The 26,531-nt window shown below is 40.0% G+C and overlaps 2 protein-coding genes across 2 annotated transcripts; both read right to left on the bottom strand.

Moving 5' to 3' along the window:
- Window positions 1–7,853: 7,853 nt before the first annotated feature.
- TMEM235 (transmembrane protein 235) lies at window positions 7,854–11,338 on the bottom strand. The gene is made up of 4 exons (XM_058167914.1): window positions 11,123–11,338; window positions 9,525–9,605; window positions 9,053–9,190; window positions 7,854–8,086 (listed from the first exon to the last, which is right to left on the bottom strand). Exons 1-4 carry the CDS (start codon window positions 11,328–11,330, stop codon window positions 7,854–7,856), a joined length of 660 nt encoding a protein of 219 aa, XP_058023897.1. The 5' UTR covers window positions 11,331–11,338.
- Window positions 11,339–16,782: 5,444 nt separating this feature from the next.
- LOC131189927 (baculoviral IAP repeat-containing protein 5-like) lies at window positions 16,783–24,233 on the bottom strand. Its single transcript, XM_058166573.1, has 4 exons — window positions 24,062–24,233; window positions 22,223–22,332; window positions 18,757–18,874; window positions 16,783–17,375 (listed from the first exon to the last, which is right to left on the bottom strand). The coding sequence occupies exons 1-4, from the start codon at window positions 24,182–24,184 to the stop codon at window positions 17,298–17,300; spliced, it is 429 nt and encodes a 142-aa protein (XP_058022556.1). The 5' UTR covers window positions 24,185–24,233; the 3' UTR covers window positions 16,783–17,297.
- Window positions 24,234–26,531: the final 2,298 nt, after the last annotated feature.

Raw genomic sequence — 26,531 nt, 5'->3', positions numbered from 1 at the left:
GATAGTAGAACACTTTTAGAATAGAATAGAATAGAATAGAATAGAATTTTATTGGCCAAGTGTGATTGGACACACAAGGAATTTGTCTTGGTGCATATGCTCTCAGTGTACATAAAAGAAAAGATACGTTCATCAAGGTACAACATTTACAACACAATTGATGATCAATATATCAATATAAATCATAAGGATTGCCAGCAACAAGTTATAGTCATACAGTCATAAGTGGAAAGAGATCGGTGATGGGAACTATGAAACGATTAATAGTAGTGCAGATTCAGTAAATAGTCTGACAGTGTTGAGGGAATTATTTGTTTAGCAGAGTGATGGCCTTCGGGAAAAAACTGTTCTTGTGTCTAGTTGTTCTGGTGTGCAGTGCTCTATAGCGTCGTTTTGAGGGTAGGAGTTGAAACAGTTTATGTCCAGGATGCGAGGGATCTGCAAATATTTTCACGGCCCTCTTCTTGATTCGTGCAGTATACAGGTCCTCAATGGAAGGCAAGTTGGTAGCAATTATTTTTTCTGCAGTTCTAATTATCCTCTGAAGTCTGTGTTTTTCTTGTTGGGTTGCAGAACCGAACCAGACAGTTATAGAGGTGCAAATGACAGACTCAATAATTCCTCTGTAGAATTGGATCAGCAGCTCCTTGGGCAGTTTGAGCTTACTGAGTTGGCGCAGAAAGAACATTCTTTGTTGTCCTATTTTAATGATGTTTTTGATGTTAGCTGTCCATTTGAGATCTTGCGATATGATAGAACCCAGAAATTTGAAGGTTTCTACTGTTGATACTGTGTTGTCAAGTATTGTGAGAGGTGGAAGTATGGAAGGGTTTTTCCTAAAGTCTACCACCATTTCTACGGTTTTGAGTGTGTTCAGTTCCAGATTGTTTTGGTTGCACCACAAGGCTAGTCGTTCGACCTCTCGTCTATATGCGGATTCGTCATTGTCTCGAATGAGACCAATCACTGTTGTGTCATCTGCGAACTTCAGTAGCTTAACAAATGGATCATTGGAGTTACACTATGTCTCAGGCAGAGATGGGTGCTGACCCTATGCAAGCAGAGGAGGCACTCCATAGCAGGATTCATGTTGCAACCGTATTCTGAACTTGGTTACAGTTTGATATGCACTGCTTCTGCTCGTCTCTATGGCAAAGGGTACAGGTAAAACCACTGAGCACCAGAGAATTGGTATGTGCCCATGGATCACATTGCAGCTGGAAGAATATGGGATAGAAGAGCCACCATTAACATTTTAAAAAAGGAAGAATATACATGTTGATGCTTGTGCTATTATTGATAGTAGAACACTTTTAGAATAGAATAGAATAGAATAGAATAGAATTTTATTGGCCAAGTGTGATTGGACACACAAGGAATTTGTCTTGGTGCATATGCTCTCAGTGTACATAAAAGAAAAAGATACGTTCATCAAGGTACAACATTTACAACACAATTGATGATCAATATATCAATATAAATCATAAGGATTGCCAGCAACAAGTTATAGTCATACAGTCATAAGTGGAAAGAGATCGGTGATGGGAACTATGAAACGATTAATAGTAGTGCAGATTCAGTAAATAGTCTGACAGTGTTGAGGGAATTATTTGTTTAGCAGAGTGATGGCCTTCGGGAAAAACTGTTCTTGTGTCTAGTTGTTCTGGTGTGCAGTGCTCTATAGCGCTTTTGAGGGTAGGAGTTGAAACAGTTTATGTCCAGGATGCGAGGGATCTGCAAATATTTTCACGGCCCTCTTCTTGATTCGTGCAGTATACAGGTCCTCAATGGAAGGCAAGTTGGTAGCAATTATTTTTTCTGCAGTTCTAATTATCCTCTGAAGTCTGTGTTTTTCTTGTTGGGTTGCAGAACCGAACCAGACAGTTATAGAGGTGCAAATGACAGACTCAATAATTCCTCTGTAGAATTGGATCAGCAGCTCCTTGGGCAGTTTGAGCTTACTGAGTTGGCGGAGAAAGAACATTCTTTGTTGTCCTTTTTTAATGATGTTTTTGATGTTAGCTGTCCATTTGAGATCTTGCGATATGATAGAACCCAGAAATTTGAAGGTTTCTACTGTTGATACTGTGTTGTCAAGTATTGTGAGAGGTGGAAGTATGGAAGGGTTTTTCCTAAAGTCTACCACCATTTCTACGGTTTTGAGTGTGTTCAGTTCCAGATTGTTTTGGTTGCACCACAAGGCTAGTCGTTCGACCTCTCGTCTATATGCGGATTCGTCATTGTCTCGAATGAGACCAATCACTGTTGTGTCATCTGCGAACTTCAGTAGCTTAACAAATGGATCATTGGAGATGCAGTCATTGGTATACAGAGAGAAGAGAAGTGGGGAGAGCACACAGCCTTGGGGGGCCCCTGTGCTAATTGTACAGGTATTTGATGTGATCTTGCTTAGCTTCACCTGCTGCTTCCTGTTTTACTCCCTATAATTATAGAAGACTAATTCTATTAGTGGCTGTCTCCAGAAAAGATCAAACAGCAATAAACTACACACTTTATGACTGCATCTTATTTAAAGGGATAAAATATAATCCACCAGCAACACTTCAAAAAATAGATAGAACTTTAATCTTTATTCAAATATAAAACTAGTGTTTATTAAAATATTTGTCTCTGAAATCTTGTTTTTGTATTTTCCTATATAGGTAACCCTTGACTTATGACCACAACTGAGCCCAAAATTTCTGTTGCTAAGTGAGATGTTTGTTAAGTGAGTTTTGCCCCATTTTGCCATGTTTCAGTTAAGTGAATCACTAGCGGTTAAGTTAGGAACACAGTTGTTAAACGAATCTGGCTTCCCCATTGACTTTGCTTGTCAGAAGGTCGCAAACGTGACCTTGGAACACTCTGACTGTCATAAATATGAGTGAGTTGCCAAGCATCTGAATTTAGATCATATGACCATGCGGATGCTGCAGTGATTGTAAGTGTGAAAAAAGGTCATAAGTCACTTTTTTCAGTGCTAGCGTAATTTCAAATGGTCACTAAACACATGGTTGTAAATTGAGGGGTACCTATAAAATCCCCCTCTCCCTGCAGAATTGGTCACTTCACAGTTGTTCTCTTAGCCATCTTCAAGTGTCACTGTTATGGGCAACAAGTAGACATAAATGTTGTCAGAAGAAACCCAACAGTGCACAGATTTGAGCCAAATTGGATTGGGCCAGTAAATCCTGATTAATAGAAGGAGATGTTTGATACAGAATACTAAAAATGCATCTGAACTTTCCTCTTTCATTCTTTCTGTTCATGCTAAAGTGTACAACACTAGGAGATAATTGAAGGTATATTTCAATCTACATGAGTTTGATATTAAAATTAGGAACCTATTTATAACTAACATGAGAAAGTTATCTCTGTCCCTATAGCAAGTAGGACTCCTGAAAGAAATTAATAACCATTTCTGTTTCAACATAGTTGAAGAGGTTTCAAAAAAGAGACTAGAAAAATCAAGAAAATCTGAACACCTGTTTTGAGGGTCTTAGCACTGCAATTGTCTGAAATGCTGTCCCCAAATTGCATCTGGAATAAATGAATAAACTTCAGCTATATCAGAAGGCAATTTTAGTGAGTTACAATAAATGTTGCTAAGGGTTACCAAGTTTTTGTGACGTTAACAATTCTGCAAGATTTAGAGAGCTACTTTGCAAAGTTTGCACACACTTGAATGAAATGCCTACAAAAAGGCAGAGAAACCTGGTCATTGGTTTCCCTCTAGTGGCCATTAATACAATCCTCATTTTCTTCTCCTGTGAGCCATACATTAATGAAATGTGACAAACGTCCTAGGTCTACAATTTTAATAATTTGGAGGTGCATCAGACCATCCCCTGTAATTGTGTAAAAACAGCTGAGACCTGAAAGGATTGGCAACCTCATAGATAAACTAGATACTTCTATTTGTTATCCTCTTTTCTCTCCTCTATGTCCCCTGCATCGAATCCAAAGTAGTATTCCCAAAGGTAGGGTTTCTTGTGATGCAGGATGCACGCGTGCACAGGCACTCTTCTGCGCTTGCACAGAAGTTTTGATGACATTTGGGTCAGTGGGCAGAGCCTCCCACCAGTTTTACATTTTTAAAGCGCTCCATGGCTTAGGACCGGGATACCTTCGAGACCGCCTTTTGCCACCGATTGCCTCCCAACGAGCCGTGCGCTCCCACAGAGTGGGCCTCCTCAGGGTGCCGTCGACCAAAGAATGTAGGTTGGCGACCCCCAGGGGGAGGGCCTTCTCTGTGGCGGCACCAGCCCTGTGGAACGAGCTTCCTCCGGGATTACGACAACTCCCCGACCTCCGGACCTTCAGACGTGAACTGAAGACTTTATTATTTCAACGCGCTGGACTAACCTAAGAATAAAATGTTTTAATTAAATTTTAAGGGTTTTTTAATGGGTTTTTACTGTTTTTAGTGATTTGGCTATGATAATATTTAGTTTTAATTGGGTTTTTAATGCTTATTTATTATATTGTTTTTTAATATGCCTGTGAACCGCCCTGAGTCCTACGGGAGATGGTGCGGTATAAAAGTATGATTAATAAATAAATAAATAAATAAATAAATAAAATTACTACCAGTTCTATAGAACCGGTCCAAACCAGGGGCAACCCACCACTGATCAGGGGCCTCCCTCAAGTCAAGCTTAATTCTTGGTGATGACGTGGACATGCTCCGTGCTGCTTTTTGACCATGTTATAAAAATGATTTATCACTGGTTTCGTTTTTGTTGTTGCTGTTTTGTTTTTCTTTTCAACTTTCCAGTTTGGCCTGCAACAACCTCCCATCTCCATATTAATAAACCAGGCTGTGCAGCACTTCAGATTTTTTTTTCTGCACAAGGTATTTCAGAATGTAGAGGTGTACAGAGTACTTGCCCACAACGCTATAATTAGAAGAGCAATTACCTTAAAATTCTTGTGCTAAGAGATAATTAAACAGAAATGGTATAATGGATCTACCTAATTTCATCTACCCACTTCATCCTGGAGTAGGAAGTTGGGGTCCTTTCAGATTCCTCTGCTGAGATCATGAGTCATGATGAATTGGAATACTAAGTCCAGCAGATGCACAGAAACAAGTACCATCTTCATCTTGAGTCCCTCTGCCTTGAAAAGGCAGATTGTTCCGATGGGGTAGGGGGGAGCGGGAGCGGGAATCAACAGAGATGTTAATTCATTCAGTAACTCCAAGAGATAAATCTTAAGAACCAGCCTACCTTCCTCAGCCCAACTAGTTTTTCTGAAGAATCATCTTGTTCTCTAGATAAATGTGTATCTTGGGTTATTTTAACTAGCAACAATATGACCTACAACACCATCTTGCATTTCTACCTCACTGCTTCCAAAATAATAATCTTGTAGTGAAAAGACAATAGTAACTTCTTGCCAGTGGTGAAATCCAATTTTTTTACTACTGGTTCTATGGGTATGGCTTGGTGGGCATGGTGTGGCTTGGTGGGCATGGCAGGGGAAGGATACTGCAAAATCTCCATTCCCACCCCACTCCTGGGGGAAGGATATTGCAAAATCCCCATTCCCTCCCCACTCCTGGGGGAAGGGTATTGCAAAATCTCCATTCCCACCCCACTCTGGGGCCAGCCAGAGGTGGTATTTGCCGGTTCTCCAAACTGCTGAAAATTTCTGCTACCAGTTCTCCAGAACCTGTCAGAACCTACTGGATTTCACCCCTGCTTCTTGCCCAAATCTTCTCATACTCCCTTGATGTCTCCAGTACCTAATAAAAATGTAAACTCTGTGATTATTACTTGGATATGCAGCTAAATTGGACGCTTGGACAGAGCAATCTGCAAGAACCAAGAGATGGTTGTTTCTCAGGGTTCTAAACGAGGCCTGGATCCAGAAGGGATTGGCTTTCACATTCTCCAGTGCCTTCGCATGTAACCTTCATATCTTTCCCCTTTTGTTTAACAAGAGGTGGCTATCCCCTGCCAGGAGTCCTCGGGCTAGAGGCAAGCAAATCCATCACTGAAGCGTAGCCCAGTGGCTTGGGGGAGAAAGGCAGGTTCTGACAGCAGCTCCATTTGTTGGATTAAACTGTATGGATAAAACAATGAAAAGTGCTCAATAGGTTTGCTCAATGTACCATTTCTGTGAGAAGGAGAAAGAGCAGAAGAGTTGTGTAGTTAACTATTTGAGCTAAATTTTCTCCTGGTGGTGCAGGGACTGGGATGTTTTTTTCAAATCTGTTTATGCAAGTTAGAGCCTTCTGCAGCAATTACTCAGTTCCCTCCTCCGAAGAGGCACAGTTTTTACATGATTGAAAATTAATGTGCTTTGGATGATGGCTCATCCCAGCTTTCTGATCTCAGAATTCTTCTGAAGTGGTCTGCACCTGTAATTCTCTGTTCTATTCTATCAGTCCAGTAATAGTAGAAACCAGTATTACCCTGGGTTAATTAACTCCTGCATGTTATGTGAGCTCATGAAGCTATGCATGAGGAAGGTGCTGCAGTCATGGACGAAATTATTAACATCCAGCTCACCCCATAGGGTGAACTCTACCTAAGTGCTATCTGGCACTATAAATCTTCAGGAAACATCAAAGAAGCAGAGATTAGATTACATATTTTGGAGGACAAGTCAATCCGCACACCAGAAGTTAAGTTGATGCTTGGCACACCAATCTAGACTACATCAAAATATACTCAGTTTGGCTAATGCAAATTAGACTTACCCTTAAACAGAGAAGCACTTAGCAGAATAAAATTCCAGCATGGGTATTTCATTCCTTTCCATTAAAACTTTCCTTGACTACTCCACAGCTATAAAACGGAAACAGATTCTGTTTTTTAAGACATGGTGTGTTTAGGGAATCCTGCTTCCCATCCTCTGCTCCCAGAAGACACCAAAGGCTAAGGTAAAAATTGTTCCAAAGCGTGTTCCATCTTTTACATATCCTTGCACTAAAACCTTTTAAGTTGAAAACAATAGGAAAGTAGCAGACTGCAAGTAGCCAGTCCGATCTCAGCAGGATGAGAAAAACAGCTGGTTTGTAGGTGCAGGTCTGAAGGCCAAGAGCTCCAATGTTCTCCAAAACACCTTGCATCAAGATCAGTTTTAACTGAGAATCATTCCTGCATGGAAAGAGACACTGTTATACATTTTTCTTTTTTATACCTTGTTGCACTTTCAGGGCAGGATGGGAGATGTACCAGAGAGTTACTTCCTTGGGCTACTACAAACTATTTAATTATATCTGCTAGATGAGGTCTGGAGAATCCAATTTTCACAGCACCGATAACTACTTTATACCTGTGACACACAGAAGCTACATTTTCTTTTTGTTTCAGGGAGAGAATAAGAAACTAACAGCCAGATGTTAGATTTGCTTGTTTATTTTGAGAGAGATCCCGAATTAATCAGAAGGTAGAAATGAAGCCATACTTTGAAGAAAAGGAGAAATAAGGAATGCATTAAACAATCAGGGCAAACTAGCCAGGTTTGTCATAATTCTTGGAGAGGCAACAAATCCTGGCTTGCACGCCTTATCTCAATTTGCACATTAGGAGTTCAATTCTATGTTCCCTGACAATGTTCATGAAAACAATAATCAGAATTGGAATCCGAATGTCTTTTTAACAGAAGTTTCCATTTGTGTTACTCCTTAGCCTTTCTCATTCACAGGGATTCTTTTACACTAGGCACCTGGCCCTGTAACCCCACAGTCTATGTGTGTGTGTGCTGTATTTACCCCAGAGCAGGTTGTGAGCATCAGCATTTATTTCCTATAAGAAAGATGAAGGAAAGCCATATTGCAGAGCAAGAATTATTTCACAGACCTGGCACTGCCTCATTTCCTTTCCCACCTTCTCCCAGGATTAAATGTCTGCTGAATGTGCATCCAGTTTCCGACGGAATCCTTGAGCAGCCAGGAGAAGCAGGATGCCAGCCAAACCCTCTGTGCCAAAAGAGAGCCACGCAAGTGACAGGGACCAGCCAAAGGTAATATGGACATGGTCAAAACGCTGTTGGTCAAACATACGCACGGTCTCAATGAATGCAGCTTTGGAGTAGCAGATATAGGTACTTGTCCCGGACAGAGTCAGGAGTGCTGAAAGGGAAGAAAAGTGCAGAAGAAATCATCAGAGCAACAATTGAGTAGCAAATATAGTCATTCTGTTCATATCAATGGAGCAGTGGTGAAATCCCCCTTTTTTTTACTACCGGTTCTGTGGGCGTGGCTGGTGGGCACGGCAGGGGAAGAATACTGCAAAATCCCCATTCCCTCCCCACTTTAAGGAAGGATATTGAAAAATCTCCATTCCCACCCCACTCTGGGGCCAGCCAGAGCTGGAGTTTGCTGGTTCTCTGAACTACTCAAAATTTCCACTACCGGTTCTCCAGAACCTTTCAGAACCTGTTGAATTTCACCCCTGCAATGGAGGTAAATGGAGCAATCCAGATCACAAACAGAGGATCAAGCAAAGAGGCGGGACTACCATCTCCTTGTTTGCTTGGAAATTTCTGGAAGCATTTGTAAACTAGATAGATCTTTGCATTTCAATAAAGCAAATCCTTAGATGACACACCTTCATAAAATAAGTTTCCAGGTCTTGCTGTAAGTATCCAAGAAATAAGTCACACAGGAGAGTGGTCCCTGCCAGACAAATGCTTGGGGATTCTGTCCAGAAAAGACCTGGATAAATCTAGCTACCAACTGTGCTTCAATCATGTGTCCTATTGGCTTCATTGTTTATAGCTTCTATCATAGTGAATGTGATTGTCACAGCAATCTCATCTGCTGGCAATTTGAGTTGCTTACTATGAGATATCTCACAGATAATTTATGTCTAAGTCTGCTGTGAGTCCCAATTAATTGCTAAAAATACAATCTGTCCTGCATAATCTCAAGAGCTACTTCTTGGACCTGAGATGATGGGGGTGAATGTTTGATATAATAAACAAACCATACACACTATCATTTGAAATGTCAGATCCAACAAGGAGTAGCTGGCAGGCTCATAATGCAAGATGCTATGGGATTCTTCAGAATCTTTCCAGACATAATTTCACTCACCACCCAACAGAAAATAGCAGCCTGTGAAGCGCAGAAGCCAGGAAATCTGGGCCAAGGAGCCAATGATCCCACAGATCCAGCCAAAAATAATCAAGATGAGGCTGAGTGGTAGCAAGATCATGAAGGCTCGATGCATGTCTGACAAAGGAAAAAAACAGTAGCATAGCAAAAGAAGAAAGTAAAATCCTGGAAGTTGAATAATAGGATATGCATTGGCTGAATTATAAGAATCTTTCTGCCGGAAACATTACTCCTTCTTAAGCATCTATCAAATATTCCCTTTGTGCTCATCCCCAAAAATAAAAACAGTGCCCACTTCTAGGAATAATCAGTTTTACAAAAGGCTTCATCCATCCCCTTTTCCAGATCTAGTGTTTTACAGAGGACAGTGTAAATTTCAAAATGGGAAGAGCTATATAAAATTTCCTATCACCGTCCAGGATGCCGAAGTCACAGAAATCTCTCTACTCACAGATAAGATGCTGGAGCGATGCTGGCACCAGCCAACTCTCTGCGCCAAAGGGATCGATCAGGGGCATACAGGCACTTTGTCCTGGGGAAGCAGTAAAATAAGAAAAGCAACAGATATCTAGCATTGGGGTTCACGGTGCTGGATTGCTGACCAATGCAAACCCAGCAACAGGTATGTCCTAGTTCAGTAGAAACTTCAAAGAAACCACAAGCTAGACTAAATAACAGCAGCCCAACAAATATTTATGCTGAATACTTAGAGAAGTTTTTTCTTCTTCTCAAAATCACTAATTTGGCTCAGTCTAGACAATGAATGCTTTTTTAAAAAAGCTAGAAAGGACAAATCAAGCCCCTTCAGGTAGCCTGTTGTACATTTAATTTTTTCCTGTGATAATATCACAACAGGGGGCACTCTTTCCTCATTTCATACGCAGTTGCACAATTCTGATGTGACTTGGAGGAAGAACAAATGGGAAGAACAGGGGATGTGTGTCTCTTAGGTGAGAAAGAGACTCTGCCTGTTGCAAATCTCTCTTGATGGTGGATACACTTTTCTCCTAGCTATGCAAGTAGATAACTGTATACTTGACCCACCTCTGCTGCCATAAAAGTCCTTCTCCTCCCCAGATTATGTCATATTGAGAAACGAGGCAATCCTAACAATACCCATCCCTACACTTAGAAGACGGGGTCTCGATGCTACAGTCGGTTGTAACAAAAGGAGGCAAAGCTCAAAAGATAGAACATGGCTCTGTTTCACAACCCGATGCAAATGCATGCAGACGCTTAGGATCGGCTTGGGATCCAGAATATACGTGCCATTTCAGTGGGAGCCCAGTTGACGATTAGAGATACTAAAAGTCATGCTAGGCATTCGAAGGAGATAGCAAGTAGTTTCCCAACGAGTAAGGCTTGCACTTATATATATAAAAAAATTGCACGAGAAATGTGGTGCATTCTTCAGAGATGATGGTTAAAGAAGCAGACGGCAGCTGTTGGCAGCAGCCCCCAACATTTTCTTCATTGTTGTCTCCTTTGTCCAGGAGATCAAGCCTTCTCCTCCACTTAAGGAGTACTCCTAAGGCTTGCAGACCCCCAGGTCTCACGGGTACCGGAAAGGCACTGGGAAACAGAATCTAGGGATGAGGGGGTGGGCTTAATGAGCCATAAGTAAAGCCACAAGAGAGTTAGGAGCCGCCCCCCCCCCAGTTGGCATTTTTCCTCCAACGATATATCATATTATTCAACTAGCAGGGAAACCAGCGGAGGAAGCACAAATGTGCTGAGTGGGGACGGCCGAAATGAAGGGCCAGCTGAGTTCAACGTCCCGAGTCGCTACTCGCTCTCCTCAAGCGCTCAGCCTTCAGTAGGGACTGTAGCTCCGAGGCGGATGCAGTTTTCACTGCCGCGTCGGTTGAAAGCCGCCGGATGAATCGATGGATGGATCGGTGGAGGGACGGATGGATCGATGGATCGATGGAAATGCCACAGACCTCCGGGATCAAGTAGCCACGGAGTTCCAATCCACGCCAAGAAGATGGCATGGGACAGCGACACTGGCAGGCAAGGAGCAAGAAAGGCTGCCCGGTCCTTCCTTACCTTCGCAGAGCCGCCAGAGCCCGGAGTGAGAACTCAGTTCCTCGCCATCCCGAGCGCTGCCGTTGCGCCCTGCCCCGTCCACGTGGATCAAGTACCAGTAGTCGGTGCCGATGGCCGCAGCCAAAAAGCCGAAGCTGAGTAGCCCATTGAGCGCAGCGGCCAGGCACAGTGTGCCTGGAGACAGAGCCGTCCCGCACTTCGGTACCATGATCCTGCCTCCAGCACGGCGAGAGCAGGAGCCGCGAAGCTGCAGACAGGAAGAGAGAGAGAGAGAGAGAGAGAGAGAGAGAGGGAGAGACGCCCGCTTTTGGGACGCAGCTCTACCTTCTGCGAGACCTCGGGGGAACCCACGAGCGAGGAGGGCTCCTGAGTCGCTCAGTCAATTGAAAACAAGAAGGTAGCGGGGGCAGTTGCTGCCTTTTTATCCTTCAAATCGGGGAAGCGGAGCACAAAAAGACGAGCTTCATCCACAAAAGACTCTGCGCCAGTCGACAGCAAAATCAGATCTTGGAAACCCGATTAGATTTTACTTGGTGGCAGAATCTCCCCTATTCGTTTTTCATCTACTTCCATTGCATCTAGAAATATAGTTGAGATTCATACAATAACCTAAAACCTGGGATGGGATGTCCAGGTCAGTTTTGGGTTCATCTCTCAAAATGAAAAAGAGTAAGAGGGGTTGTGGCTGAGGGGTTCTCTTTCACCCCTAATCCAGAGATCCATAACAGATTACTATCATCCTTGGAGTAAAACTGCAAAATTTGGAAAAAGCATTTTCTCCGTCCTTGAATCTTTTCTGATAGGGGCAATAATGCTACAGGTGATCAAGCAAATGAAATTATTACAAAAACATAAGGAAAGAGACCAAGATAATAGCAAGAAAAAGAACTTACTGTCTGAAGTGAGTTACATTTCAAAGCGCTAAAACATCTCAGAAGTATCCAAAATATTTATAAAGTTTGGATTCTCAGTTCATACCAAGCTATGGTTTTACATTATATTGATTTTGTTTATTGAATCATCCATTTAGCTGGGTTAGTAAACATGGTAACTCAAAAATAGTTGTCAGACTCAATAGTATTTAAGCTGTACTTCTCAGGTTTCTCCCAAGATGTCCTCATCCGCTTGTGTTCATTACAGAACTGCAGAAAAAATAATTGCTACCAACTTGCCTTCCATTGAGGACCTGTATACTGCACGAATCAAGAAGAGGGCCGTAAAAATATTTGCAGATCCCTCGCATCCTGGACATAAACTGTTTCAACTCCTACCCTCAAAACGACGCTATAGAGCACTGCACACCAGAACAACTAGACACAAGAACAGTTTTTTCCCGAAGGCCATCACTCTGCTAAACAAATAATTCCCTCAACACTGTCAGACTATTTACTGAATCTGCACTACTATTAATCGTTTCATAGTTCCCATCACCAATCTCTTTCCACTTATGACTGTATGACTATAACTTGTTGCTGGCAATCCTTATGATTTATATTGATATATTGATCATCAATTGTGTTGTAAATGTTGTACCTTGATGAACGTATCTTTTCTTTTATGTACACTGAGAGCATATGCACCAAGACAAATTCCTTGTGTGTCCAATCACACTTGGCCAATAAAATTCTATTCTATTCTATTCTATTCTACCTATATTTTCATTTGAAACATCTGCAGCAATCATGCTAACCAAATAGAAGGTGCTTTACATTTCTCGCCAAAACTCATTACTTCTGAGGAGCCGTTAATCTCCCTAGTTCCTATTAAGTTCCAATTGCTCTAATATATCAGTAATTGAAGTAAGCGCATTTCTCTTTTCCATGGTTTCTGCATGCCTTAGAATTATAAGGAAGGGATTCAAGAGGCTTGCAAAGTGCCATTCACAAAGGCAATATTATGTCCAATAATGTAACAACCACTCTGTATTGCCGCCTTATAATTAACTTGTGAAGAAACAAAAAGATGTTTTGCCTGAAATGGAAAATTCAACATCCTCTTCCATCAATCACTAAACCTTCAATACCAGAGTGAAAAATAATTGATGATTCACTGCCCTTCAGTGGCATTCAAAAACTTGCTACCAGAGTGGGGGGGAGGCTCCACCCTGTCTAGCTGCAGGGGCTCTCTCTGATCTGAAAGATGGTTGCAGCCACCCGGTCTTATTAGAAATATCCTACTGTGATATGAATTAGTGCAAATGTGTCAAAAAAACCTACAGTGCCATTGTTTCAATTGCATTACAGTTGCACTAGGGATCTATTATGGTTTCACCACTGAGCAAAGAACATAGTTAAAGTTCTAAGAAACTCAGCAACGCTGTCCATTGCATGTCATTGTTGGGGGTCATTAGGAATGCTCTCAACATGTTAAGAACATAAAGCACCCTTTCCAAGCTGTTTATTTAGCTTGTTAAGCTTTGCGACAGTGTGAGGGAACTTTACAGTCTCACAATGTGGGTAATTTCTGGCCATGCTGGAGATGTTGTATAAGAAGGCTGCCTACTGTAGAAAAAAAACCCAGCTCCTATTAAATATACCCAAAGCAATACATGTGCCTCTTGCCCTTTTGTCCATCTTTACCCTGAAAAGTGAATTTTTAAAGGAACAATAGAAGCCAGACCCTTATTACAAAATAGTTGTTCACCTGCCAGACCTGACAACACCAACTATTCTTGCAATAAAGCTTTTGTATTACTCAAAATGCTTTGTCTGAATATATGTTGTGCGGCTGTTATAAGTACTAATACCACAAGCTTTCAGCTATAATTGGGCTGGCTTTTCTCTGTAATATTGTTAACTATTAAAGAGCAGGATCCATTTTAAGTTACAGTGATAGAGCAGTTCTTGTTTTGAGGGGTACAATTAACTGGTCAATCACATCATTCAATTCCCAACCAGATCTGATATTTTAAAATCTACAAATGAAGTAAAATCAGTACTCTTTAGCTATTTGGCAAGCAACTAAATCCCACATCTATTTTAACTACCGTCATTTATAGGAATTAACACCCTTTCAATTTTTCCTAAATCTTTTAAAAAGGTAATCTAAAGTACTATTGTTTACTGAGAAGGGATGAATTACATAACTGTGAATCAAGATCACAATTAATGTACAATTTTACCAACATTCCACAACCAGAGGACCTTCAGGTTAATATGGAACCAATGACAATTACTGAAGTTCAGGACACGATTGTTAAAAAATGACAAAGCAAGTGGCTTGGATTAGATATCCACAGAGCTCTTAAAACATGAATAGAATAGAATAGAATAGAATAGAATAGAATAGAATAGAATAGAATAGAATAGAATAGAATAGAATAGAATAGAATAGAATAGAATAGAATAGAATTTATTGGTCAAGTGTGATTGGACACACAAGGAATTTGTCTTTGGTGCTTATGCTCTCAGTGTACATAAAAAGACAAGATACATTCATCAAGAATCATAGGTACTTAATAATAGTCATAGAGATTGGTAAAAGAGCTCCCTATTTTATTAAGCAACTGTTGGCACCAGTAATGTGTACTGGAAGATTGGAGGCAGGACGGTAATCATTAAAATACCAAAGAAAGGGAACCTCAGATTATAATAACTGGAGGGGCATAACGTTGCTATCAATCCCTTGAAAAGTTCTATACCTTGTGCTGCTCAGGAAACTGAACAAACAGGATTCATGAAAGTTCACTTTTGTAACGACCGGATCCTGACCTTAAGAAATATCATCAAACAAAGTTTAGAATTTTGGAAGCCAATGGTAATCAATTTTATTGACTTCAAAAAGGTTTTTGAGTCAACTCACTGAGAATCGCTTTAGATTATTGTAAAGTTTTTTGGCATTCCTCAAAGTTTTATCAACATGTTTAAGAGCCTGTATTATAATTCTAGCTGTTATGTAGGAACGGGATGTGGCAACACAGCCTTTAACATCAATACTGAGCCGCAGTGGTGCAGTGGTTAGAATGCAGTACTGCAGGCTATTTCTGCTGATCACCAGCTGCCAGCAGTTTGGCAGATCCGATTTCACCAGGCTCAAGGTTGACTCAGCCTTCCATCCTTCCGAGGTGGGTAAAATGAGGTTCCAGATTGCTGGGGGCAATATGCTGACTCTGTAAACTGCTTAGAGAGGGCTGTAAAGCACTGGGAAGTGGTATATAAGTCTAAGTGCTATTGCTATTGCTAATACAGGAGTTAAATAGTTAATACTATGGCCATTCTTCTTTCTCCTCTCCATGTACTTTGTTATGCAAGAGCAATGGCTAAGCCATCTAACAAATTTAGATTTTGTGGATAACATTGCACTGCTTGATGAAACAAAAAGACGAGCTTGCAAGAAATGATCACCAGCTTAGATAACGAGGCCAACAAAATTGGCTTACATATAAATTTTGAGAAGACCAACTTTATGCATGTTGGAAGTGCTCAGGATACACCTATAACAGTCAGTGGCCAGGCTATAAAACAAGTCCAACAATTTACTTAACTTGGCAGCATTATATCTATCAATGGAGGTACAGATAAGGTCATTAATTATATTGGCTTGGAATAGAAGCAGCTGTGTTTCAGTGCGTACACCCAATTTGGTCTCTGGCAGATATATGTATTACCACAAAGATAAAACTCTTCAACAGCAATATATGCTTGTGAAACATGAAAGTGTACAACCAAGATGATTAAATGGTTAAATGTTTTCCAGCAATGCTGTTTGAGAATACTTTGTCTCTCATATTATGACCACATCACTAAGGAAGAAGTATTACAAAGATCAGATTTAGATACCTATTGAAAAGTGTGGATGAATGCCAAATGTGACTTGTTGGCCCTATCTTACATATGCCTAAAAATTGCTCTACATTGGATACCTCGTGGAAGAAAGGAAACAAGGCTGGCCTTGGAAAACTTTGCACCAAACATTTAAGGAAGATCTTAAGACTATTAATGTTACTTGGGACAAGGCCAAAGATGCTCTGAATGATCAAAACCACTGGAAAACACTTGCTGCCTAATATGTTCTGCACAGGACCTAATGATGCTGATGATGAATTAATGATATCACTGTTCATGATATATCCAGTCCATCTTTTTGCAAATTCATTTATGTTACAACATATCCTTCAACAATAAATTTTGAAAGTTAGTTGTACATTACTTAAGTATTTACATTATTGAAAGTTCTGGCAGTCAGTTTCATTTGATGATTGCAAGTCAACTGAAGGATCATTTTCTCTGTTCACTTTCTCTTATAAGCAAAGTAAACTCTATTATTTGATAGGATATTTGGAATCTTTTCTAACATTTGTTAGTTTATGCCAGTGAAACATAAAGCCTACAAGTCTATAAATGTTTTCTATTGTCTCTAATCTATATTTCTACTGCCTCTATATTTCTATATTACTTTCTATAGTAATTCTAATATAACAAAGTTTTCTTCTTCCCAACACTATTCTGCTTTAATTCCTCTCTATTTCTTTGCTTTTTTCTTTTCTATTACTGGCCAGCATGTACAGTATTTGCAACTTTCCATATTATGCTTTTGTACTTAACTTTTCCTTGCTGTGCCACTACTTGCTTCTTTTTCTCTGGATTATTCACTAATTCAAAGGAAAAATGCATTTTGTTCAGCTGCTTTTCGATTCGCTGGTAGTTGCAGAGCTTCCAAAACGCACCCACCCTCCTATCTCCACCTAGATCTGTTCAAAGGTAGCACCGTTATTGCCAACTCTGCGGTGCTGATGCAGGGAGAAGGCTTAAATAAGAGGCGAAGAAAGCAATACAAGTGTCTGCATTTTTTCTAAGCAGCCTGCTCTTTTACAGTACCATTGCTTTGAGGATGACTATTGCAAAGAATCAAAGACATAATCAAAATAAAGCAGTTTCCTAAGAACGCAGTTCACTCGCTCTTCTCAATTGATCCTATTTTCAAGAATGGGTCAGAGCTTCATTTAGCACCTGAGAGTAATGTTTGCCTTCAAACAATTTTGCCCAGGAAAGGATTAAAACATGGTAAACATGGTATTTTATAAAAAGGAATATTTATTGATAAATACATCAGAAGAAATTCAATAAGAAGTAACTACAAAAAACAACATAAACTTAAACAACAGAATGAGCAATTCAAGTTTTAATTTTTCTCAATACCATTTACACACTCAAAAAGATCCAATGGCATATACAGTTTATGAACGCAGCTGCTCTATTTGTCCACGGATCAGATTAACATATTTCTCCAACTCCGTAAGTCTGTTTTCTTTGTCCTAGAAGAAAATTAAAAACACATATTCCTATTAATAAATAGACAGCTACTGAGTTATAGGGGAAAAAACTATATGGGGACTCTTATCCTAATGAAGAGAAATGTACCTAATTAATTAATATTAAAAAGTAATAGTTTACAGATAAATTAGGACATACTGTATGTATGTAGCCATATGACCCCTATAACACAATAGGGAAAGCAGAGTAATTCTAGAAGGAATTCTAGAAGACATTCTAGAAGGAAAGCCACAATCATTTATGATAGCCAAAAATTGAAAGGAGTCTTGTAGCATCTTTATTACAGCTTCTTCACCAAATGCATCTCAGAACAAGGGCAAAGTTTCTACCTTACAGGAATTTACTCCATTACAGGTCTAAAAGTAGCAGTTTTGGACGGGAAAATTTTTTTTTTGCCAGCACTATTGAATCAAAGATTGCTGAATTCACATATATGTCAAAAGGCTCCAAGCTATATCAGCATGTCTCAACAAATACAGCAGACTTTAATACAACACAATTTTATTCCCTTATTACACAAATCCTTATTATGCAATAAGGAACTTATTTATTTATTTATTTTATTAGATTTATAAACCGCCCTTCTCCCGAAGGACTCAGGGCGGTGTACAGCCAAAATAAAAAGAAACAATGTACAGTTAAAATAAAATTAAAAAACTTATTATACAGTGTGGCCAAAATTAAAATAGTTAAGAATCTAAAAACCCCAATTAAAACCAGAGAGAAGTTTAAAATTTAAAACTAAACAATTTAAGAAAGCCCCACATGAACAAACAGATATGTTTTCAGTTCGCGGAGGAAGGTCCGAAGGTCAGGTATTTGACGTAAACCAGGGGGAAGTTCATTCCAAAGAGTGGGGGCCCCCACAGAGAAGGATTTTCCCCTGGGGGCCGCCAGCCGACATTGTCTGGCGGACGGCACCCTGAGAAGGCCCTCTCTGTGCGAGCGTACGGGTCGGTGGGAGGCATGCGGTAACAGAAGGCGGTCCCGTAAGTACCCAGGTCCCAAGCCATGGAGCGCTTTAAAGGTGGTAACCAGAACCTTGAAATGCACCCGGAAGGCAACAGGAAGCCTTATAATCTATATCACATGTAACCTACATCCAAGTAACTTATCTATCTTCTCCTCCCCCATTCCATTCCCTGCTTTATTCCAATTTAATTTCCCATTAATCAATTTAATTTAATTAATCAATTTGCATTTAATTTAATTAATGAATTTGCATCATTTTATGCATCTGATGAAATGAGCTGTAGTTTACTCTTTAATAAAATGTGTTAATCTGAAAAGGTGCTATCAAACTCCTGCAGAGAGATGAGACTACTTAAGCTAAGTTAATGGTTCCTTGAAAGTTATACTCACAATCATATTTTTTATCCTCTCTGTACGAAGTTTCATGAATTCCTCTACTGTCAGGTCACAAATGTCTTTCTCTAGAGCAAGAAACGCACAGTTGGGAGAGTGTTTACGGTGCTCCTCCCTAGAAATTTGAAATAGAAGTCATAATCATGCAATGGATTTTTAAGGCAATTAATTAGCAAGCATACTGCATGTGAAGAATGCCTCCCTAATTTGGATCTCATTTCCCTCCCCACCATGCCAACTTTTTGTCCATCAATTTACTATTAAATAACTACTTTCCCCCAAACCTGTACATATGTCAGGTGGGAAAACTCTGTTCTTGGTCCCGTGGGAAACTGACTTTAACTCTGGAGCTAGAAATAGGGCCTGTGGCAGCTAGATTATGGAATTCTTTCTCAGAGTGTGTATGGCTGCCTTCCTTTCTATCGTGTTCTATTTCTACATTTGTAGAATAACAATTGCTCTGGGACCAGACTATCCTTTTAAATGAACTGTTTTAATTGTTCTTTCAATTCTTATGGAAAGAACACAATAAATAACCTTCCTGTGGCACTTTTACAGCTATAAAACCTATGTTTATAACTGGATAAAATATATAACACTTTTAGAAGAGGCTCGGGCAAGCTACAGAAAGCTATTATACTGTCAGCTTTGGAAGCCATACTAGGCCGGAAGCTTCCGCCCTCCTACTTTCCCACACATGAGCTCTTCCATATTTTCGCTGAATAGAAGATATATATGACAATGATGCAATCAGAAGATTGGAAAATTTCTTGTGTTTCATTCTATGAACTGGATGAAATCAGGGGCCGAGACCTCAGAGTTCCTCTCACTGTTCCCGAGGGGCCATCACTATGGTGCATCTTGAAGCAACAGCTCCCAAGGCCTGGCTTGCCTTTCTGGCTGCTTTGTTTCTGTGGCTGAAGGATAGAAAATAGTGACATACACTTTGTCATGATTCATCACCTATAATCACAGCCTAGCCAGCTCTAGAGAGACTAATATCCGCATTCTCTTCTTTAGTCAAATTGATTTCCAAACAGCTTATGTGTTTCCAATTGGCCCCCATCTTCACCCGTATCTTCAATAACTCGCTAGAGATGTCATATGTTCCTTCTTGCTTCAAACGCTCTACTATCTTCCCAGTGCCAAAGAAGCTCATCATCAAGGAACTGAACGACTACAGACTAGTTGTTCTAACATCTGTAGTCATGAAAACCTTTGAAAGGCTAGTGCTGTCCCACTTGAAAACCATCACAGATCCGCAGTTAGACACCCCCCCTGCAATTTGCATACCGAGTAAATAGATCAACAGATGATACTGTTAATATGACTCTGCACTACATCCTACAACATCTTGAATCTCCAAAGACCTACGCAAGGGTCCTCTTTGTAGACTTTAGTTCAGCATTCAACACCATCATTCCAGACATTCTTCTAACTAAGCTAAACTAACTAGCAGTACCTGAACACACTTGTAAATGGATCATAAGCTTCCTAACAAACAGGAAACAGCAGGTGAAGGTAAGCAGAATCACATCAGATACCTGTACAATTTGCACAGCCCGCCCCCAAGGCTGTGTGCTCTCTCCACTTCTCTTCTCTCTCTATACCAATGACTGCATCTCAAATGAGCCATCTGTTAAACTACTGAAGTTCGCAGATGACACAACAGTGATCGGTCTCATTCAAGACAATGAATCAGCATACAGACGGGAGGTTGAAGAACTAGCCTCGTGGTGCAACCAGAACAATCTGGAACTGAACACACTCAAAACCGTAGAAATGGTGGTGGACTTTAGGAGAAACCCTCCCATACTACCACCGCTTACAATACTAGATAACACAGTATCAACAGTAGAGACCTTCAAATTTCTAGGTTCTACCATATTGCAAGATCTAAAATGGATAGCTAACATCAAAAACGTCATCAAAAAAGCACAACAAAGAATGTTCTTTCTGCACCAATTCAGAAAGCTCAAACTCCCCAAGGAGCTGCTGATACAGTTCTACAGAAGAATTATTGAGTCTGTCGTCTGCACCTCTATAACTGTTTGGTTTGGTTCTACAACCCAACAAGACAGACATAGACTTCAGAGGATAATTAGAACTGCAGAAAAAACAATTGCTACCAACCTGCCTTCCACTGAGGACCTGTACACTGCATGAGTCAAAAAGAGGGCTGTGAAAATATTTACAGACCGCCCCCCAGGATATAAACTGTTTCAACTCCTACCCTCAAAACGACGCTACAGAGCACTGCACACCTGAACAACTAAACACAAGAATAGTTTTCCCCCCGAATGCCATCACTCTGCTAAACAAATAATTCCCTCAACACTGTCAAACTAGTTACTAAGTCTGCATTACTATTAATCTTTTTATCGTTCCTATCACCCAACAGCTCCCACTTATGACTGTATGACTGTAACCTTATTGCTGGTATCCTTAAGATTTATATTGATTGTTTTCTAATATGATTTGATTGCTTATTTGTTCCCTATGACTATCATTAAGTGTTGTACCTTTCAATTCTTGACGAATATATCTTTTCTTTTACACTGAGAGCATATGCACCAAGACAAATTCCTTATGTTCAATCACACTTGGCCAATAAAGAATTCTATTCTATTCTATTCTATTCTATTCTATTCTATTCTATTCTATTCTATTCTATTCTATAGATAACTTTTATGCCAGTCTTTTCTGGCATCCACAGCCCAGATGCGTCACGCGCTAACCACCCCATGTGTGGTTTAACAAAGTGGGAAAAAATCATGATATGACACGTGATGATGCAATGATGTGAGTTCTCTAGTGAAAAGAACAGATGTAGCAGATGGATTTAGGACAGAACTGTCACACTCACGGCCCACGAGCTGGATGCATCACACACTGGTCATGTCCATGCCCGGTTTAGTGAAGGGGGAAAAAAAATCCCGATATGTCATGTGATGCCACTGTGATGATGTTTGACACCCGTGATTTAGGAGTAGCTGACAAGACACATATAAACCCTTACAAACACCCCACAAGATATGCTAGAGGTTTCTGGACCGTATAAGTACATAGTCAAGATTCCAGGTTCCCATCCTCCTACCTCAGTGAAAGAAGGGGAAAAAACGTAAGTGGAAGCCAGCTGTACTGATTGCAAAGTATTAGCTGATCATGTTAACAATTACTGTCAGCCATACAACTAATAATCAGATAGAGATGTTGAACCCATCTTTCACAAGTGGCTTAATTTGCTTTGACGTGGCTTTAACGGCACTATAGAAAAGAGTTGATGACATAATAAATTATTAATATCTAGTACTACAATTCTATATTTGCCTCTAGCATCCTTAATTTGAGCAACAAAATATAATGTTTTGCAAGATCACCTAAGTGTATTTGTCGAGCTTTCTTTCCTAAAACTCATTTGGTATCGTTAAAAGTCTTAGGATAACAATTCCAAAGTACTTACATGGGGTCATCATCAGGTTCCCATCCCTCTAATTCTTCAAAGCATATAAAACATTGTGCCACGTCAGAAGCATTCTCACGAGGGCAATGAATGAATCCAGCTTCAGCCATCTGAATTGGGAAAGGGGGGAAGAGACAGAGCAAGACAAATGAGAAAAAATGTTCAACAAAGTTATACATTTCAAGTTATACATCTTATTTCTGAAACAGGGCTGTAGTTGAAAAATGATTTCACTGGAGGTCTCTTAGATTCTAAATAACTTCTGACTTTTACCCTTTTACAAATATATGAAAATTTTAGTAATGTTTTGTGTGTACAGTTCTGTTTCAAGTTTCTAAGATTGCTAATGCATACATTCATAAAAATATTCAAATAGGAAGCAAGATAAGTAAAATAAATTTAAAAATTTAAGAGCACTTTTAAAATGTCCTATAATAAACAGGTTAGCAATATGCACGTATTAATTCACTGAAATATATATAGAGAGAGCAACCATTGTAAGCAAGATTCCCCTTCAAGAGCTTTTTGACATGAAAATAGCTAGGAAATTGATTTCTCCAGCATAAAAGGAGTATATTCTTCCCATATTAAGAGTTGGTTCTTCCCCCAGGTGTTGAACCAGGACATCATAAGAGATGGTCTCCGGACACTAAGAGAGGGCATTTTATTGTACTACAATGTTTTAAAATCTTGTTAGCCAGCCAGGATTGCTTGGCATATCAAGCATATAAAGAAAGAAGCTTGCACTTGCTGCCATTTGTTTGCCAGGCTCAAATCAACACACTGATTTGGGGACAGACTTAAAGGAATCACAGTTTCCTTTAAGAAATCTACAACTGGCTGATTACATCAGTCCATCGAAGCCTTTTTGCAGGGAGGATGCACACCACCTGAGGAAAGGCAAGACCCATGGTGCTTTTTTCCCTTTAAAAAAAATCCCTTTGTAGTCTGTGCATGGAGTTTGTCATTTGTGAGTAAAGCAGGTTATGAATCCCTGAAGAATAAGAATAGGAAGAGAACAGAACAGAGCTGGAAGGGATCTTGGAGGTTTTCTAGATCAGGGGTCCCCAACCTTGGCAACTTTAAGCCTGGTGAACTTCAACTCCCAGAATACCCCAGCCAGCAAAGCTGGCTGGGGAATTCTGGGAGTTGATGTCCACCAGGCTTAAAGTTGCCAAGGTTGGGGACCCCTGTTCTAGATCAACCCCCTGCTCAAGCAGGAGACCCTACCATTTCAAATAAGTGGCTGTCTGGTCTTTTCTTAAAAATCTGCAGTGATGGAGCAGCCACAATTTCTGAATTCAAGCTGTTCCACTGGTTAATTGTCCTCACTATTAGAAAGTTTCTCCTGAATTCTAGGTTGCTTCTCTCCTTGATCAGTTTCCAACCATTGCTCCTTGTCTGGTGCTTTGGAGAATAATTTGTCCCCCTCTTCTTCATCGCAGCCCCTCAAATACTGAAATAATGCTATCATATCATCCCTAATTCTTCTTTTCTTTAGACTAGCCCAACCCAGTTCGTGCAGCCAGTCTTCATATTTTAGTCTCCAGGTCTTTGACCATCTTAGTTGCTCTTCTCTGAACTTATTCTAAAATCTCAACATCTTTTTTTTTTTTTTTGTAGTAGGGTGACCAAAATTGATTCCAGCTTTCCAGGTGTGGTCTTACTAGGGATTTATAAAGCGGTACTAATACTTGGTGTGATTTTGACGCCCAATATATGCTTGGGAATAAGAGCCCATTTAAACAGAAGAACGATCACTTCCAGGGAAGGAAAGCCCACCCGCACCCACGAGAGAAGAGGGACCCCAGGGAGCGCTTGGGAGAAACGAGCCCTCACCCTGTCTGCAGTGCAGGAGCAGTCGGAGACGAAGGGCCACTGGGTAAACGTGGCGAGACGGTTCTCTTTCAGGTACAACGCGAGGGCCGGCGGGACCTGCAGTTTCGCTTCCCCGAGAGACATGACGGTTGCCGCAGTTTTCAAACTCGAGCGCGAAAGAAAAAGAGGAGGAAAAAAAACCAAAACCGCTTCCCGAGGCATGATGGGAAATAGGCTGAGCGTCTGACGTCATGTATGCCACGCCCCCATGAACGCTGAACATGCTGGGAAGCGTAGTTCTTCTTTACGATCGCAATGAACAAAGAACGACCTTTCTTCTACAATTTTAAAAAAGCACTTCTATATCGACAGCAGCTTTTAGAAAAATGGCCCTTTGAAACCCTTACTGATTTTGTTGTAGTATAAGGGTAAAGCAAACCTAGATCTCCAAGGGGCGTGCATAAGAGCACAAAAGTGCCTATCGTTTATATATATATTCTTCATGATATGTTTCAATATATATAAGTATCATACAAAAAAGATTATATAGTATATAAACATATATATGAGTAAATATTAGGAGGTATAAGCATATATATATATATAAGAAGAAGAAAAAGAAAAACAATAGGACAGGAACGGTAGATACGTTTGTGCTCTTCTGCACGCCCCTAATGGTCCTCTTAGGAATGGGGTGAGGTCAATATTAGAAAGTTTTTGGTTAAAGCTTTTGGGATTATGGAAAGAGACCACAGAGTCAGGTAAAGTGTTTCAAGCACTGATGATTCTGTTACAGAAGTCATATTTTCTGCAATCTAGTTTAAAGCGGTTAACATTAAGTTTAAATCTATTGGTTGCTCTTGTATTATTGCAATTAAAGCTGAAGTAGTCTTTAACAGGAAGGACATTACAATAGATGATTCTATAAGTTAAACTTAGGTCTTGTCGAAGGCGACGGAGTTCCAAGTTTTCTAAGCCTAGGATTTCAAGTCTGGTGGGATAAGGTATTTTGTTGTTTTCAGAGGAATGAAGAACTCTTCTTGTAAAATATTTCTGGACATGTTCAATTGTATTGATGTCAGAAATGTGGTGAGGGTTCCAGACAGGCGAGCTGTATTCTAGAATTGGTCTAGCAAATGTTTTATATGCTCTGGTTAGTAGTGTAGTGTTTTTGGAAAGGAAGCTACACAAGATTAGGTTTACAACTCTTAGAGCCTTTTTTGCTATGTAGTTGCAGTGGGCTTTGGCACTTAGATCATTTGATATGAAAACTCTAAGGTCTTTAACAGGGTGGGACTAGGTCAGTAGGAAATGGCTAGCCTAAGAATTTGAAAAAGGCTATCAAGCAGTCAATCATAAACCATTTTCATACTGTATTGTGGCCCAGAAAATTACTTGTGGGTCCCCAGTCACAAATTGAGTTCACTTGGAATTTCAAATTACTTTCTTAACATTACTAAACACCATAGAATTAATTTCTGAGTGAATACAATAAACATACATAAGTTCAAAGATTTATTTCCCCTTTGCAGTGCTGTACATAAGTACATAACTAGCTCTTTCCCCTGGCTAATTCTTTAAAGTTTACTATTTTTCCTTACACTTCCATTGTTCTCTGGTAAACTCACCCTGAATTGCAGTCCAATTACAAATGTAAATACTTGCTTGATATTCTTCTCTTCCCCTGTCTTTGTTTGCTTTTTATTCAATTTTTTCCAGTTAACTCTTTCTAGTCTTTGCTAATATTTAATACATAGATATCAACTATACTTTTGCTAGCTGGACTGAGTGGCTGTGTCCTTGCTCTGATCTAGATGCAAAGATGAGCTAAGATTGATCCAGGTGCAAACTAAACTAGAAATTAGCCCCAGTAATTTCCTAACAAAAATTGCTTTGAGATAGGAGCAAAATGGGCTGGATGATTCCTTCCCGTTTTTATGAAGACACATATAGTCCTCAAATGCACAGGGAGCCATAACCAAAAAGAACAGCTACCACTGAGGTAACTCATAGTTTTACTATTCTGACTATGATGGCTTTATATGCACCCAGAACATCATATGCAGTTGCTGTTCAAAGGGAAGAATATATACCTGCAGTTTGAGTCTAAAGCAAAATAAAGTGATAATTTATGCAGCAATCTTGTATTTCTGACAGATTCATTCCCAAGCTACATCCTTTGGGTCACGTAAGGAACATCTATGATAAAGATGTAATTCAGGCTCTGGTTTTTTTTATTGCTTTTCATCTCTCATGCCATAATAGAAGTCACAGTGTGAGAGCAGAGGTGGGCTGTTTCAAAGTTCCACGTGATATCTCTGGTCTCAATACATCTGCAGCTGAGAAAAAAAAGGGGCAGGAAGCTCAGTCCTTGTTTGACCTAAAGGAGTTCATTGGAAAGACAGTGGAGAAGAAGACAGCAGGCAGACAATTGTTCCTTTCCTGGCTTCAGCCACTTGAAATCATGTTCAATATCATCTGGAATAGAAGG

The sequence above is a fragment of the Ahaetulla prasina genome, chromosome 2, assembly GCF_028640845.1.
Source record: "Ahaetulla prasina isolate Xishuangbanna chromosome 2, ASM2864084v1, whole genome shotgun sequence".
In the NCBI taxonomy this organism is placed as follows: domain Eukaryota; kingdom Metazoa; phylum Chordata; class Lepidosauria; order Squamata; family Colubridae; genus Ahaetulla; species Ahaetulla prasina.
Note: the sequence above shows the minus strand (reverse complement) of the source record. Positions and strands in the feature narration are given on the sequence as shown.